At 35.9% G+C, this 17,996-nt stretch overlaps 2 protein-coding genes across 6 annotated transcripts in view; one reads left to right on the top strand and one right to left on the bottom strand.

The window, feature by feature from the left end:
- The window catches only part of LOC123315842 (protein sickie), a 224,497-nt gene extending 217,306 nt beyond the window's left edge, over positions 1 to 7,191 (top strand). For all 5 annotated transcript variants that reach the window (XM_044901723.1, XM_044901724.1, XM_044901726.1 and 2 more), the window contains 8 exons: positions 285 to 368; positions 1,437 to 1,604; positions 1,685 to 1,933; positions 2,865 to 3,082; positions 3,165 to 3,340; positions 4,353 to 4,674; positions 5,164 to 5,609; positions 5,696 to 7,191. In XM_044901723.1, the coding sequence (XP_044757658.1) occupies positions 285 to 368; positions 1,437 to 1,604; positions 1,685 to 1,933; positions 2,865 to 3,082; positions 3,165 to 3,340; positions 4,353 to 4,674; positions 5,164 to 5,609; positions 5,696 to 6,087 (2,055 nt within the window). In that variant the 3' untranslated portion in view covers positions 6,088 to 7,191. The remainder of the gene's footprint in view (positions 1 to 284; positions 369 to 1,436; positions 1,605 to 1,684; positions 1,934 to 2,864; positions 3,083 to 3,164; positions 3,341 to 4,352; positions 4,675 to 5,163; positions 5,610 to 5,695) is intronic.
- Positions 6,768 to 10,238, bottom strand: LOC123315851. The gene is made up of 4 exons (XM_044901737.1): positions 10,081 to 10,238; positions 8,588 to 8,745; positions 7,378 to 7,494; positions 6,768 to 7,327 (listed from the first exon to the last, which is right to left on the bottom strand). The coding sequence occupies exons 1-4, from the start codon at positions 10,084 to 10,086 to the stop codon at positions 7,282 to 7,284; spliced, it is 327 nt and encodes a 108-aa protein (XP_044757672.1). The 5' UTR covers positions 10,087 to 10,238; the 3' UTR covers positions 6,768 to 7,281.
- Positions 10,239 to 17,996: the final 7,758 nt, after the last annotated feature.

Here is a 17,996-nt window from a genome sequence, read left to right as displayed (position 1 = left end):
TTTCATTCCCCAAGGGGTATTATTGTATTATTAGTACAACCGTGTAGTGTTGTATGGTCATGGTCAAAGTATACACCAAGTTTCTCCATATTAAATAAAACAAGCCATACCATGCAAAAAAAATTTTTTTTTCACATTTCATTTCCATATTTAACAATCATTTGTTGCGGCTTATTAGAAAATGTAGAGGACAATATTTTTATTTGGCATTATAATAACGTCAGTCAACGCTTTTTTTTAGGTGCATCTTCGTATGATGAAAAATAAAAGTATCTTTTTTTCAGGCTCATGTCGTGGCTGCTTTCGAGCAGAGCTTATCATCGATGACTCAACGATTGCAGCATCTGACAGCAACGGCTGAAAAAAAGGTAAACAATGGACCTATTGGAGCGTTCATTTTTAATCTATTTATCTGTTCGCCTAATTATGAATCATATCCCATTCGAATATCACAATTCAACGTGAAAATTATTTGAGAATACTTCAGAGGAGTATCCACTTTATGAGTTTGAGATGTTCTCTAAACCTAAGTATACAATGTTGAGGTTACATAGTTACATAGATACAACCTGAAAGTTTCATTGGTTCCATTACTTCAATCTAGCTATAAAATGTTTCAGTAATGATTTCGTTATTGAAATATTAAAAACAATTTAATATGAAGCGAACAACTGCATCCACATATTCAATATAATCATTGAGTTCTCAAGTTAATATACAATGATGTAATTGAACTGAAAAACAAAGGGCAACATCAATTGAATTTAAATTGAAGGCGAAGAAAGGTGTTCTGTTTTACATCTCATCAGTTTATTTTCAATTTAATAATTTATTATAGTGAAAACAATCACTCAGTTCATCGATAATTTTCAAATATTAGTAGCACTAGATATACTTTCATAAAAATATTAAAAGCACATAGTAGTACCAAAACGAAGAAAACGTACCACACTAACAAATAAGCTAGCAAAAGATGAAAATCTAATATTCTTATCAAGGAAGTGGTAAATGGTGAAACCGTTGCCAAATGTCCAGTTTTTGTGTAGATAAATGTGTTGATCAAGAAGCACAATTGACATTGATGTCAGTAAAAAATGGCCTCTCATTTAAACTATTCTCATTTAACACCCTTCTGCTATTTATGTTCAGAATCTGAATTTCCTGATGAAGTTATTATCTAGAATTGTTTCACATTTCTTGATAATCCGCTACATTTCTTTACCGAGGAAAAGTAGAGAAAGACAAAAATGGTAACCCTCATAAATAATAAGCCCAAAGTTTCAACATGATTCTGTAGCTTGATTGATATTTGTAAACATTTTACCATAAATCAGACTAAAATGAGCTTATTTCCTAAATTACCGTAGTATGTAAATAAAAATAGCTGAGAATCATTGTAAGTTTTACACTAGGTGTTATGTATTTATTTTCTATAGGATTCAGAACTAGCAGAGCTCAGGACCGCGATGGAAAATCTACGAACTTCTGCAATTCAGGGCGGGATATCGAATGGTTTAGCCAGACAACCATCTTCGGATAGTGTGTCAAGCTTATCATCGGCCTGCAGTCTGGATAAACAAGACAAGAAAAAGAAAAAAGGATGGGTGAGTGTGAATTTGACCTACAACGAGAACTTTGATGTTCGGGTAGTTAAACAATTCACTGACGAACTATTTATTTCCAGCTGAGGAGTTCCTTCACCAAAGCTTTTTCGAGAAATGCTAAAGTTACCAAAGTACCTTGCCAGAACGAAATAGAGAACGAAAGACAAAACAGTCCACCTCCGCCTGCACCGACTGATCCGGGACAAGAGGTTGCTGAACTACAGAAACAACTCAGGGAAAAAGATCTAGTACTGACTGATATCAGATTGGAAGCTCTGAGCTCAGCTCATCAGCTAGAAAGTCTGAAGGACACTGTGATGAAGATGAGAGTTAGTATCTTTATTTCTCTGCTATACAGTCATAGTCTATTTATTTTAGCAATAGTGTGACGTCAGCGATCTGAAGAAAAACATTACCGGACTGTCAAATCGTTTAAATACTGCCTAAATTATCTTATTGATATTTCGTAGCCCAAAGGAAGGGACATCATGGTAAAACCACCCATATCGTGATAAAGTATTCGAATAATTTAGCACTTGGTATATCATTTGGAAGGAAAACTCGTGTATGTATGGGGTAAAAGTATCATTTATCGCAACAAGATATAGAAAGAAGGGGCAGTTCAGTTAAGAGCTGATTGAAAGGGTGATGACGTATTGGGTAGCAAGGTCAAGCCTTATTTTATAATAACGTTGACATAACTATGCCAACGTGCGTTAAGCTGTATTCACAATTCACTTCAAGGGCCGAAAAGCACTTCGGCACGGAAGTTAAGCAGATGGCGTTCTCTGTTACCATTCGTAACTGGACTTAAATTTCATTAGGAATGGTAACAGAGAACGCCATCTGCTTAACTTCCGTGCCGAAGTGCACTTCGGCCCGCGAAGTGAATTGTGAATGCAGCTTTAGAGTGACGTAGCTTGTGGCAACATCCGAGTACTTCCGATTCAGTATCGTTTGTTCATCGTAAGTCCAAACATTTCTTCCCTCTAGGTGCCGTTCAAGAGATAAAGTAAAGTTTTCACGCACAATCAGAGTTAAACATTGGCCACCTAGCAGATAATTGTCAACAGAAACTCAAAAAATTGAGTTTAGTGGATACAGTTAACAACATCAATCTTCCTATCCTGTCATCATGCTGCTGTTGAAATATATAGATTGTAGCTCAATTTCCTTTCATAGTAAAAATTATTTTTGATAATCATGAAGCACATACGCAATACACATTCCTACTCTATTTAAGTGTAACTCTCATTTCAGAGTGAGATGTTGAGCCTCAAGCAGAACAACGAGAGACTTCAACGTATGGTTACTGGGAGTGCAAATCTACCATCAGATTTGATAGACACCAGAAGCGCCTCGAGCATAGATGCCTTAAGCGATATCATTCCTCCTGATGAAACTCAACCAGATGTAGAGCAAGATGGAAAAAGAATATCGATTTCGGTGTACCTAGGACAACCACAAACATTCGAAAGGTAAGATCTTTTAATTTTAATTAAATTTATTGTTTCGCCAACGAATAGTCTTATAATTAAAACAATTTTACCACATTTTCAGGTATTATACAGAACACTACAGTTATGACGGGACCAGTGATAACGCTACAAATGAAATCGCTATTGCTCAGACAACGATAGGAGCTTCTACCTCATGGGCACAGCTAGATAATGCTGTACGTCGGGCGTTCAAGCAGCATGTTGCTAGATTAGACCCTGGAGGTGGATTGGGACTTGGTGAGTTGTTAATTTATAGGTGGAGAGAATCATACTTCATGACTGTGTACGTGCTGGAAATGAGGCATCTTTTTATCCATAATTTTATTAATTTTTGATCAAGTCTTGATCATTTTTCAACTGTACTCTCTCAACATTTTGGTCGAGACTCTAGAAAATATTTCTACCTATTTCTACATTATTTGACGAGTTCGAACTCAAAGCTTTTGTGTCGATCTGGGACCTTCCCAGCTAAGCAAAATAAGTCCATAATACATATTCTAGAAAATTCCTATTCTCAGATTGATATTCAGATTTATGCAATCTTATTAGACCTTATGTGTGTGTAAAAGATTTTTTCTTTTATAAATCAATAGAATTGATTCAACCTAAAGAAGTATATGAATCAGTCATCAATAAAACATTTTTATAGTAACCTTCAGGCTACTCATTAGCAGAATTTTTATATAGAACAATAGATCATATGGCTCTACTGATTAGTGTAAATAACAAAGATATTCTTCCATCTGATTAACAATGTGGAATTATAAGTAGATCACCTCTTTCAAGTTTTCTATGTTTGTTGTATCGCCAAGGTTTTCAATAGTTCTTTTATCATAACGTAGACATTCACGAATATTGTTTTGAATAGCACATCTGGTTCCATCGTGCATCCTAGCATATTTACACCGATGACGATCTTGATCCAGTGTTTTTCCTTGAATAGTGACATCGACTGCTGAGACCGTTGGCTACTGATTATTATTCGTTGATTTCTGTACACATATACAAACCTTACGAGAGGTTATTGATTCGTTGAATGTATAAAACTCTCTAAATATAGCATGAACAGAAGACTAAATCAATATTCGACTAATAATAATAAATTGTAAAATATGAAAAACAACTTGCACTGAAAACAAAAAACCGTATATGAACCAGAAAATTGAAATCAAAGATCATTAGTATGGACAAGAGTTAGACCTCACCAAGTGTTATTCTCACCACTTCAATGACAAATTTTCCTTTGCAGGAAGTGATTCGATAGCCAGCTACAAACTCGGCGAGGCAGAAAGGAAACCAGACGCTGGTCCACCTGATCTTTTACCAGTCGGATACGCAATAGGAAGAGTGAACACAGTCCACGTAGTCCTACAACCAGTAGCTGCCTTAGCTTTTGAAGCTCTCATTCCAAAAGGAGTAGCCCAACGGCTTGTTTCACTGTTAGCTGAACACAGACGGCTTGTTCTTTGCGGGGCACCGGGTACCGGTAAAACGCACTTAGCAACGAGATTAGCAGAGTTCCACGCACAGTCGCTAGGAAGAGATCCTGCAGAAGCTGTTGCTACTTTCAAGTAAGTTATTGACAACCGCGGCATTTTGAGGTGGGAAATCGGATTATGTAACTCGTGTCAGTGTAGCTCATGTAGAGGAAACAATGCTAAATAAAAAAAAACCAAAAGAATAGAATTTTTTGGCAGAATTTGTATTCTTGCTCAATTTCATAATTCTTTTTTTTCCCCAAAGTTCCATGTGCTTTCAGACGTGTGCATTACTCAATCATAATTCTTAACCGTGTTCAAGATATTTACGATCAAATTTTACCGCACTTATTAGAATTATTATTTAACAATCTTGTAATTTCAAGTAGGTACTTAGCCTTCTTTCGTATAATTTCATTCGTCTGTTTTTTTAACATTATGTTTTATATCTTGTGAATGAGGAGCATTTATAATTACAATTACTTTTATTTGTTGTTCTTATTCGGATATTCTTCGTAGTAGTAATTTTAACTTCTTTTGTGTTGATATTCAATAACGACTAATGTAATTCTGTTTCTTCAGTGTGGACAACAAATCAGGTAAAGAGCTCCGCCAGTACATATCTCATCTAAGTGAGCAGGCGGCTGCTGGTGACAATAGTGTCCTACCCTGCGTAGTAGTACTTGATAACCTCCACAAAGCTGGACCATTAGCGGATGCCTTAGGTTCCCTGCCAAGAAATTTACCATGTTTGTTAGGAACGATGGCTCAGTCTGCTTGTTCTGCCACAAGTCTACAGCTACAACACGGGTTCAGATGGGTCTTGGTGGCACCCCACATGGAACCAGCTAGGGGTCTTCTAGGAAGAGTGTTGAGGAGAAGACTGGCGACGCTAGAATTGGAGCAAGGACATCAACCAGAACTGGCGGCTATACTGGGATGGTTACCAAGAGTTTGGCAACATTTGAATGCTTTCTTGGAAACGCATAGTTCCGGCGATGTTGCCATAGGTCCCAGATTATTTTTGAGTGAGTAGATATTCGATTATTTTCAATAGATTTCCAAAATAAATCTTTCATTACCGAAGGAAATAAACCAACGCTTTTCCTTACAGGCTGTCCACTAGAACTGGACTCATCGCGTGCCTGGTTCGCCGATGTATGGAATTATTCACTGGCACCATACCTTCGTGAGGCGGCACGGGAAGGCCTCCAACTCTACGGTAGAAGAGCTGCCTGGTCTGACCCTTGCCAATTCATTTTGGACACGTACCCTTGGCCAGGTGCGTCGCCCCAAGGCTTGACGACAATAACAGCCAAAGACGTCGGTCTAGAGTCCGATCCTACGACTCAGACCGATAATGAGGGAGATCCCCTGTTAAATATGCTCATGAGGTTGCAGGAGGCTGCGAATTATGCTAGCCCTCACTCAAATGATTCCGACTGTAATAGCTTAGACTCCAATTTAGCTCATGGAAGCACTCTTGGAACTGAAAGTGTTTCTTGAAAAGACACTGATTAAGGTACAATCAAGCAATCGTTTTCTCTTCGAGGTTGCTTCAGTCAATCCTTTCAGGAATCTCAATTCTGGTGAAAAATTCATAAGGATGTTCTTTTATTGCATTCAGAGTGTTTAATAGAAATGACAAAAAGTTAGAATTATCTTTCAGCCAATCGTATCGTAGATCGATGCTCATTTTTCAATTTTTCATACTGGATTCCTAGATGAAGGTTTGTCTACTCAACCATATTTGAAGGAAAATTCTCGAAATAATAAAGCTTTTACTGGTATTGTTTGCCAAAAGATATTTTTATATATGAAATTTTCTAGAGGTTTTGTATGAGACACAATAATAACGATCCTGTCCATGTTAAGAATATTTCTCTGAATAATTTTCTCCATGCACCTGAAATTTTTTTTCACTAGCATTTTAGTTCGAAATTTCATTAACATTACATCTCTACTAAAAATTTTCTGCATGTGGGGCAATTGTCACATTCAGTTTGTTATACTTTTCACTGCAATGCTCAAAAGCCATATTTTTTAATATAATATTTTCTACTGAGATCGATTATCAGTCCTTCAAAATAACTACCAATATAACGTTCGATAGATTCTTATATCATGTTGAGTGATGACGTTTCTTGCATTTCGTGAGAAGTGATAACTAAACCAAAATAGGAATATATAATGGTAAAAATTTATTTCTTCAAAAATACTAGTAGATATAGTGAAATTCCTGAAATAATTATTTCTGTAATATAATATTACAAGTAATATACAAATTATGACTATAAAAAAGTGCTTAAAATTCACGTCTCATTTTTGTTTCATTCATCATAATGTTTGTTATGGATTTTGAACATATAATGACTTCTGAAATCACAACTAGGGAATATTGTAGATTAAAATATATTGTATATTTATGTTTGTCTGTGTTTTCCATGAGTATTTCTGGTCAAATAACCAATAAAATTGTACATATGTTATTTATATTGAACATTTATACAAAGTTTCTATGCCTTTGTTTTGTATTTATTACATGTAAGAAGTTTAAATAAACTTTTATACAAATTGTATAAAACTGCCATATAAATTATTTGAAGTATATTCCAGTGTTTGCAATATTTCCCTTGATTTTTTATTAAATTCGAAAGTTCGGAAGCATATTCAACAGATTGAAAAAATTTATAATTTCATTCAAAAAAATATATTATTATCCATCTGAGCTGGACCATCGCCGAACCTGGAAATAATTCTTTTTCATGAAAGGTCAATTGGGAAAAAAATATTTACCAATCCGAAGGAGTCTGTGGAATGGAAGAAATACTAGTAGGATTACTACTCTTCACTTTCTGTAATCTAGGAATTTTTGGAACGTAAATCTGATTCCACACGGGAGATGTTGCTATCCTGAAACAATTATTGGGAGTTAAAAAAGGGGTCTTCACCGTTTCAGCGGTCAGTTCAATGAGCCAAAAGGGATTTGTATCATCAGAAACCACTAATTTATATGGGGTTTCCATTATAATTCAATACAATCAGTTCGTCATCTCGGAAAGTCAGAAATATTTTTATTCGTCTAACGGGAAAAAAATAGGAAAATTTTTTCATTGAAGAAAAATGAACAAGTTCAACAATTTCATCCTTATAATAAAAAAGGGTTGAAAGACTCATCCATCAATGAACATACATATATCTATCCTAAAGCAACAAAAGGTTCATCTATACTGGAACAAAAAGTAAGGGTTTCCATTTAAAGAAACTCAACTTATTTCATATGTCGTAGAGAGGGAGTATGAAAAAAACCTCAAATTTAGAATAAAGGTATATCGGCAGATGCGCAATTTTAAATAAAAAATGACTTGTTCCAGTATTTCTGTGAAAATATCGAAAATACATCTTATTATTACAAACAGATCTATCTGTTCCATTTAAATATTATGTCAAAGGCTGTTTTCAGTAGTTATTAGATACTAGATGTTCAATAAACATCATCTACGTTCTTCAGTTGATTGGCAGAAAAAAGCTCAGGTTTATAGAACAAAAACCACTCCTTAAAACAATGCCGACTTGTTTCGATCATCCTTAGGGCTAGTTTCAAATAGTCTGAGTCATGTAATCAACAAATTGAAACAAATACACCCCACAAAACATCGAGAGAAGACGGATGGAAAACAACTTTTGTGAGGTGTATTTTTTTTGATTACATAACTCAGACCATTTAAAACTAGCCCTGGGGATGATTTTAGAATAAAATCGAAACTAGTCGGCATTGTTTTAAGTAGTGGTTTTTGTTCTATAAACCTGACCTTTTTCCTGTCACTCAACTGAAGAATCTAATAACAAAGGTCTCAAATCTATACATTCATCTACGTATTTCATGGTCTGGAGTCTGGATTGAATTCCTTGAAATTGAATGATCAAATTATAAGAATTGTTTAAAAATTAATTGGTTGAAGGAAGAATTTTTCAAACTGATTCCTTAGCGAAATTCATTTCTTACCTTGTAGTTGTTATATCTCCAGAAGCCGTATTCACTGATATACATTTTCGTCTTAGAGAAATAAGGTTTATTGTCAAAATAGTATTCCATAAGAAGAAAATTCCTAGTGCCACGAATATTCCATACACTTGGATGTCTCTAGATTCCCAATCATCCCACTGAAATTGGCGAAAAGATCAAATATCTACTCACAAATTTCATCCAGTTATCTCCTTTAGTTTTTGAAAGAAAGCGTTTTCGAAAATATGAATATGAAAATTTCATGAATGCTCAAAATTTTTGTATCCGTCCAAAAAATAAGTGTCTTAAGTATTGTAGGTACAAATATTTGAACTTTAGACTCTTGAGGTCAAAAGACACTTTTTTTAATATTATTCTAATTTCGTTTTTATATTGTGGTGAAATTTTATTATTTCTCTGTTTTGAATAAATTATATTTTTATCTTATATCAGCATACAGAGTAGGGAACTGAGTAGCTGAGAGCATTTACAGGATGAGTCTTTGACTAGTACAAATTTAAACAGGATATTCTTTCTTCCTTTACCATTTTTTCCGAATCGGCTCGGTTTAAAAGATACTGGCTGTTGAAAAACCATAAAAAAGTAATTTTTAGTTTTATCAGGCAAACGGTTTTATCGAATGAAGTGAATTTCGGAATATAGTTTTTCATTTATTTGATTCGAACACAAGATATCACCCACGTCTTCCAGCTTTCTCATTAGGACCATTACGTAGGTACCATAAAAATATTGAAACTAAGTTGGACGCTATCTAATGAATATCTATTTGAACGTTTTGTAAATAAGTTGCTTTATATTTTCTCGTTTTCGAGTAGTTTGATGTTCAAAAATTTAAAAGTATCTGGGAAATTTGAATACAACTCTGTTTTGAAGATCCACAAATGTAAAGTGTCACAGATTTAGGTAGTTATTCTGAAGGTCATTTTTTCCAGGGGTGGCACAGATCATTAAGAAAATTTAAAATGGCTAATGGCTATATCTTTTTATCAGGGCTGAATCGAAAAAAATGGTATGGGAATAAAGTGTTTCTTTCTACCTCAAGAATCTACTTTTGAAATATTTGTACGGGTCAAAGACTCACCCTATAGATATTCGGACGAAACATATGTTTTTTCTAGTATGTATTTGGAATGGATCAAAAAAGAAGTAGGCTAATTTTTTTGTTCCATTTCCAAATACGAAAGCATTTATTGTCTGAGGATGAGAGATGTGGTTCTCGACTATGAAGCTAGTGCTGAAATCGAGAATTCAGATGCTGTGTCCTCTGCTTTTAAAAGCTCTTGAGGAAGCCTTCTAATATGGACAATAAGTAAGAGCAGTAAGAGGAAATGACAGGATTAAGATAAAAGGAGTGTAGTATTGAATATCGATATTAAAACAATATTGAGAAAATTCAGGTTATATATTTATTCTCTGTTAACGAATTCAATGAAATGAAATGTTTTAATTAATAAGAAAGAAGGTTAACTTACGAACATTCTCAGTTCTTGCACACAATCAATACGTCTCTATAAATAATTGTGAAACTTCTCATTTTATCACGGTGGGATAATTCAATTCCTATGATCCGAGGAATTGTATCGTGAAATCGAAATGAAAAGATTACAGTAGATAACTCATATTCTATAAAGAAAAATGATGAATAACTCTATCTATTGTTCATCAGCGATAAATTTGTTGATAATGATGTGACACCTATTTTCACTATTCTCTACTGGAATTCAGCGCATTTTTGACAATGCTGTAAACATAAGAGCACGTGAGTCTGAAAGAATTTTCTTTACTAGAAACTGATTTCCCTTATTTCAAACATTTGGTCTAGATTCATTACCACACACTATATATATACTTATATATAGTACGGTGTATGATTCCAAATGGGGATTGCGTCCTTGCATGTGTTCAAAACTGCAAGATGGTGTCTTCAACAAGGTCATAGCCGATATTAGTATACAGGGTGGGCTTTTTAAAACGAAACAGACGAGATAACGGGCGGAATAAATTGATTTCAAAAAAATGCTCGGACACATCGATTTTTGTTTCGAGGGGGACCACTTTAAAACACAAATTCACAACTATATCGCTTCAACCCTTAGTGTTAGAACACCAACCCCTAAATTTTGAATAGGAAAGATAGGGTGAGTGACACGGGCGTAGCCAGGGGGGGGGTTTTGGGGGTTCAAACCCCCCCCGAAATGATATAGGTATACATAATATCATTTTCAAAAAGTCTCACTTTATATGTCAAAATTAGAAAAATTTCATTTAAAACCCCCCCCGAAACTCAACCCTGGCTACGCCCATGGTGAGTGATACCTCATTTGAAAGGCCTTTTTATGCTGAATTCAGCGTATTAATTTTTTTCTCATTTAATTCATTCGTTTTCGAGATATTCTATTTTGAATTTCGTACAGTACCAGTCATTCCGCTATGTGAAATCATCAATTATTTGACTAATTCATTCTGTGGTTACGATGGTAACCGTTAATTGTCAACATTAGACAACGAAATAATTATTATTGGTTCTTACTTTCTTCAACAATTAAGGTGAAAATGGTTTATTCTTTGGCAGAAAGAATTGAAATTATTTCTTTATTTTTCATTGTTGATGAGAGAAATGAACATTATTTTGATGTCTGGTGTATGCCAGTTATGGAGTTTCATCAAATCTTGAAAATGAATGAACAAATTCGCTTGATTCAGACAGCTTGATTGACGACAATACCATAGTTGTTTCAAATTCAAATGTCAATATTTCAAGAATCAATGAATCAAATGAAGAAAAAACCAATATGCTGAACTCAGGATGAGAAGACCTTCTAAATGAGGTGAAATTTACCCCATCTTCCTCATTGAAAATTTAGGGGTTGTTGTTCTAACACTAAGGGTTGAAACGATGTAGTTGTGAATTTGACCTTAAATGTTGTCCCCCTCGAAACAAAAATCGACGTGTCCTAGTTTCGAAATAAATTTATTCTGCCCGTTATCTCGTCTGTTTCGTTTTAAAAAGCCCACCCTGTATGTATATCAAAAAAATTATCAGCCCAAAATTGCTGGAGGTATCTTTCTCCTAATATCCCTTTTCTTTCGAACACTTTATTTCTGGAACATGATTTGTATCTGGACGGTTTATGTCGAGGGGGTGAAAGTGGTGGGGAAAATATGACGAAAATGGGGAGGGGAGAAAAAAGTAAAACACTCGATAATGATGATTCGATGGGAGGATGTCCTGGTTTCCAAGGCGACGGCACATTCTCGTCGCCCAGAGCGTAGACTCCATCTGATATGTTTGTATAAAGATTTGATAGCAATTTCGCAACGGTCCGCCTGAGCGCTCCTACGTGAAGCGCACACTGGAGGACCCTTCACCAAACCTCCTCTATTAGCGGCAATCAGCCGAACAATACCACCCTGCATTCCTGCTGACTAGACCTTTTTTATTCGTCAATTTTCAGTCACTTATTCCATTCAAAATCATTTGGAATATGCGAGACTTGTATGTCCGAGGAATTCGGAGAAGTATTTGTTTCATATGATGTACTAATTATTCATTTTCTAGATATTATAATAATCTAGATTATTAAACAGGAGGTAAATGAATAGTTGTAAAAAAAAGGTGTGGATCTTTCATTTAAATTTTTTTTTGAACAGCACATGTTTGGGCTCAGCATTTCCCAAAGATGGAACAGAAAAAGCAAGCGAAAGCAATTGTATGACCCACAATTTTTTGACAAGAAATAACCCTTAAAATTTCTTTGCAATATTCACTTATACCCAGTGGAGCTATAGGGAAAGAACTTCTGTCGATGCATGACCAAGATTTTTGAGTAAACATTGTAGTGCATGGAACTCATCGAATTAAGTATTGAGTATCAGCATTGTGTTTATACTCAATGATATCAGCCAGTTGATAAATCATTTCAAGCAGAGTGGAAAACCTAGCTAGCTGATCCACATATGTTATTTGAAAACTTGAGCTTTGGAAGATGGAGGAATTAATTTGAATATTTGAAGAAATGAAAGTTATTAAAATACCCAAACTAAAAATCGACTATACTGTAACTTAAATTCCGATGAGCATGGATGCGAAGACAGTCCTGTACTACTTCTTTCACCATTTGAAATCGCCCTTTGGAAATTTTTGACCCAAAAATATCTCGATTCTAAATATGCCACGTTGTCAGACGATGTTCTAAGCACTGAGCTAAGAAAACACTACGATTTAACTGGAAATGCATCTTGGTACAAAGCTCAAAAAAAATCAATTCAGGTACTGGGTGTTTACTAAAGATACGGCACAAATAAAGCAGGCGATTCAATATCAATATTTCATGAAGAAACATAGTGCGTCAAATATACAACAACCCTTCTGAAATAGGAGGTGTCAAAAAGTTGTGTCACGTTTTTGTTGATAAAATTCAAATGGAAAGAAATATTTCGTTGAAATTTCAGACATATAATAATATATTTTCATTCTGAACAAAAAAGGCCATTCGCCTACTGTTGTCAGCGTGCCACAATAAGACTAAAAAAATATCATGAAAACGTAGGAAAATGCGTGGTTTCTACTCCTTCACGACGTATTTTGGCTAGGCTCAGAACATGAGAACAAAAATACATTTTCGGACAAAAACCTCAAGGTTGCGAAGAATGTGGTTATAGTGTGTATATTTATATCTGGCGAGAAGTTATGGTGGGATTGTAACCTCTAAAAACACCACTTAAGCAAACAGAGAAGGCAAAGGACTAATATCAGTTTAAATTTTATCGAAGAAAACGTGAGAAATGTTTCCATTTGTGAAACCCCATATCTCAGAAGGGGTGCGGTGCATAGCATATTTGATGTTTCTTCACCAAATATATACAGGGTGTATTTGAAGGTGAGATTTTTTTTTCAGCAAAAGGTAGAATTGGTCAAAATGAAGCGTTTCACCAAAAATCACCTATACAAAACTTTTAAAATTGAAAATGATTGCTGAAATAGATCCTAATACGACCCTAGATCGTTTGAATTATCGCAAAGCAGTGGGAAAAAACTTATCTCCCAATTCGACCATGTGGTTTCGTTTAGGATATTGGCTCGTTCGATATTCACTTGGTAATAAAAATAGAAACTTGGGATTGCCGAATTGTTCTCATTATTTTTAAGTAAGTTACACGATTTTATCAAATGGCTAATTTCGATACCAATTGACAGAAGATACTTAGGACACAAGTGTGAAAAATAGAATAATACTTCAATATCTCACCAATAAAATTCGTCTGAATTATTCACGAATTTTTTCACAATGGGCATCACAATCTTCTTGTTCGAACATTCTTTTTTTCAACATAACTAATATAAGGGCTTTCAAGAAAATGCCCCGATTTTCTAAATTTTTTTTCACCCTAAATTGCACGATACAACAATCATGATTCTCTCAAAAGTGACCTGATACATCTAATCCAATGAAATTGGTACTGAACCATTCATTGCCCAGCCATTTGTTTATGTTTTGTTTCGTTGTAGCGACGCCGGAGTCACCTGCCACATTGAAATTCAATGACATTTTGTCGAACAACTAGGGGTTGTATCTCAGATATCTTGGATATTTTATATAGATAACTTTTGGTTAAACGACTTATTTTGATGAGTTCTACCTTCTGTCGAAAAAATGCCTCACCTTTGAAAACACCCTGTATGTATACGGAAAAGGAAGCTCTTCCTTCATATTATAGCTTATACTATCCATAGTTCGGATTTTGTGAGTATCTCCTATCTCCTCTTCCGACATTATGTATTTTCTTGAATTCATTTACCTCAATTTCATTCTTCGAAATATTTCATAAATTTCATTCCTCCAAATCTGTCGATGTCAAGATGTCATCTCATAAGTAGAGGTCCATGAGAAAAAACCTGGACGCAATGAACAACGATACGAAAAACAATGAGTGAGGTGACTTTCACTATTGTTGGGTTGGGAGTAATTTTTTTAACCTATTTTTTACGTCCGCTACGATCACGTGCCATTTTTCGGATTGATTGTAGGCTGACAATTGGAATAACGCATTCACACTGCAGGAGCCCCCTAATGGTCCTACGCATTGTTAGTATAATGCACCCTTACGGTTCAAATCACCCCCGAACTTGTAATCAAGTAAACTAAACCAATTAAATGGGAGCTCCATTATACTGGTTGCTGTTACGATCTTGAGGCTTTGATTTTTATGTCGTTTTTTTCTGTAGAAATGGCGCTAATTCTGTTTCGTCAAGACGAATCGCTCACGATAGGGATGAAGCATAGCTCAACCCTGCTTGACTCTGAAAAAAATAACTTTTCCAACATTTAAAACATTTGAAAACTGGTACTAGGGTGTTAAATGAGATGAAAAAGTACGGAAAAAAAACAGATTTGAGCGAAATTACATTATCTCATTCCCCGTAAATAACCGCGGTTATTGCTGGTTTTGCCCTTGGTTATGTCCCTTCACAACTTCTAACTTCACTTCAATAACCAGAAATTTAACCCAGCTCTAGAGTAGGTATGGTTATCTCCGGTTATCTGTGGACCAAAATGATGACGTTGAAGGGCTAGTTCATGACGTCACGATGTTATAACCAATAATGACCAAAATCGCTTGAATGCAGTTGGTCATTGTTGGTAATTACCAATGATGACCAGGTTATTCGCTTGAAATCGATTATGATTTGCATTTTACACTAGGGGTTTCACAATAGTTTGATTGCTCGATCAACGATTCATTCAGTTCCCAGAATCGAACCACATACATCGAAGGAATAGCAATTTGAAATCATTAGATCAACATAAACATACAAAGTGAGTAAAATCTGAAAAGTAACGCACGAAATTTGAATCTCGGGCACTTACTTTTTTTTCAAAAACAGATCTATATGTATACATATCTATAGATCTTAATTGACTGGTGTATACACCAGTCAATTAAGCGTTGGTTTTATCAAGGATATAATATGGGAAGTCCTGAAGCGTGATAAATATGCTTTCGTCAACGCTATAATTATTAATTAATAATACAACATTATTTTCAAAAAGGCCACAACATTTGTGATAACATAAATTCATTTCGTTTGTGGAATTGACATACAATTTGAAAAAGGCGGATTAAGAAGATAAATTTTAATCGAATCATTCAATTAACACGTGAATAAGTAGAAAAAATAATTTTTTCAATTGTTGTCAATATAGAATGATGATATTTTCAATATACTTACTACACTCTACTACTATTACTACCCACTACCTATAGTCTAGTAAGTCTAGTTGGAATAAAGGAGAAAACTAATGGAAATCAATACAATAACAAGGAGTTGTTTGAAGAGTAGATATCGAATGAACATCGGGAAACGTTATATGTATTTGTCCACATAGGAGATTTGATATCACTGAAAATGTGATTTAGTTCGATAAACTAGGATTCTGAGGATTCCTGAACGTGCTTCGATAGAAATTTCATTGAGTCCTTTCCAAATAATTGGTCTAAAGAGGATACATTTGGATTACGATGCATATGATGCGTATTTAGGGTTGGAAGATTATTGCAGATCCATGTATGCATGAATAGTGTAACGTTTTCTTCCCTTAATTAAAACGTCCAACTTATTAAAATTATTTATTTACACTTAATACACACTTAAAACTCACAAACTAACTATCACACTACTATTTATTTCCACTCTTGTTTATTTGCACTAGTCGCTTGCACTGTTACTGTACTTGTACTTCCTACCTGCTCCTCCGCTGGGCTTATATAGGCGCCGGAAACATTCAGGTAGATTCGCGGTTATTCTGGAATTTCTCGACCGCTCTGTTTCTCGAAAGGTCCGACCGCAAGGGCCGGACTGGTTACACTGTCCCCTCCTTAAGCCTGTTCTGTCCCAGAACAGATTTAGTGAATTTCTCTGGGGACCGTGGCGAAACTTGCACCCATCACCATTCCTACAGTAGCCATTCTGATGGAAGTAGCACTCCACAGTTTTTCCGGCCTGCTTTGGGTTGAAACTGCACACCAGGATCCGTATACCAGTCCCCTGAAATACCACCTCCAGCATGCTTCGCACAACTCGCCAATTCAGCTGGTCCAATCCACAACCGAGCTTGGGAACAGCTAATTTCCTGACTCCAAAGCGTTGAAGGTCTTCTTTCAAGCTATGCAGTGCCGCCCATAGATTCTGATAGGTTGGCTTCTGGTAGGAATGTTGCTTGGTGACTAGATAATAAATGAACCGACCTTCAGCCTTCAATTTCAGAACTTTCCCGATTCTTGGCTGCTGTCGCAATAGTTGTTCCTGACGTCCAAATTTATTTCTGAATACTCTTGCTATTCCTTTGCTCATACGAAGGTCCTCCGCTACGCAATGAGCGAGAGAGTATTCCTCAGACACGGTAAAGAGATCTTGATGTACTTCCTGTGTAACGCTGAACCGTGCAACGCGTGTCTCACCATAACAATCCATAAACTTCTGGTAATCGCTGCTACCTTGCATCGGGGCTTCCACAAGACGTACTTCTTCTTCGTCCTGCGCGTACGGGGCTAATCGGTTGAAATGGACAACCTTTGGTTTTCCTCTGGGGAGCTTCCGTATCCGGTAAACTACATCATTTATCCTCTTGATTACTTCATACGGTCCCTCCCACTGCCTCTGCAGCTTTGGTGAAAAACCTTTCCTCCTTTGTGGATTATGTAGCCACACCAGATCCCCAGTGGTGAATCCACCTTCAATAGCCTTGATGTCGTAGCGCATTTTCATTCGGTCACTTGCTTGCTGCATTTGATTGCGTACCTTGTCATGAATGTAATCCAGCTTGTTCCTTAATTTACTAACGTAGTCCTCCCCAGCTACGTCTTCTCCAGGCTTACATCCAAACTCTAAGTCGCAAGGCAGCCTTATTTCTCGGCCGAACATTATACTGGATGGGGTTTCCTTGGTTGATTCTTGAACCGAAGATCTGTATGCCATGGTGAATAGATGTAAATATTCATCCCAATCCCGCTGGTGATCAGAAACTACTTTGGCCAGATGTTTTCCCATGGTCCGATTCATTCGTTCGACCATGCCGTCTGATTGTGGATGAAGAGGTGTAGTCCTTGTTTTATGAATCCCCAATTTGCTGCATACTTCTTGGAATAACTTCGACTCAAAATTTCGGCCTTGATCACAATGCAGCTCCAGAGGTATTCCAAATCTGCAGAAGAATTCTCTGACCAATTTATCAGCTACCGTACTTGCCTCTTGATTAGGAATACCGTAGGCTTCCACCCATTTCGTGAAATAGTCCATCGCTACCAAAATGTACTTGTTTCCATGGTCTGTTTCGGGAAAGGGGCCAGCGATGTCGATAGCTACTCGTTCCATGGGAGATCCGACGTT

Source organism: Coccinella septempunctata, chromosome 6 (assembly GCF_907165205.1).
Source record: "Coccinella septempunctata chromosome 6, icCocSept1.1, whole genome shotgun sequence".
NCBI classification, from domain to species: Eukaryota; Metazoa; Arthropoda; class Insecta; order Coleoptera; family Coccinellidae; genus Coccinella; species Coccinella septempunctata.
Note: the sequence above shows the minus strand (reverse complement) of the source record. Positions and strands in the feature narration are given on the sequence as shown.

Bases quoted from the DNA above. Each gene is read 5' to 3' on its own strand.
- LOC123315851 (XM_044901737.1), bottom strand. The intron at 7,495-8,587 runs GTAAGAAATGAA...TAATTGTTTCAG, and splicing joins GGAGATATAACAACTACAAG to GATAGCAACATCTCCCGTGT. The intron at 7,328-7,377 runs GTAAATATTTTT...AATTATTTCCAG, and splicing joins CCACAGACTCCTTCGGATTG to GTTCGGCGATGGTCCAGCTC.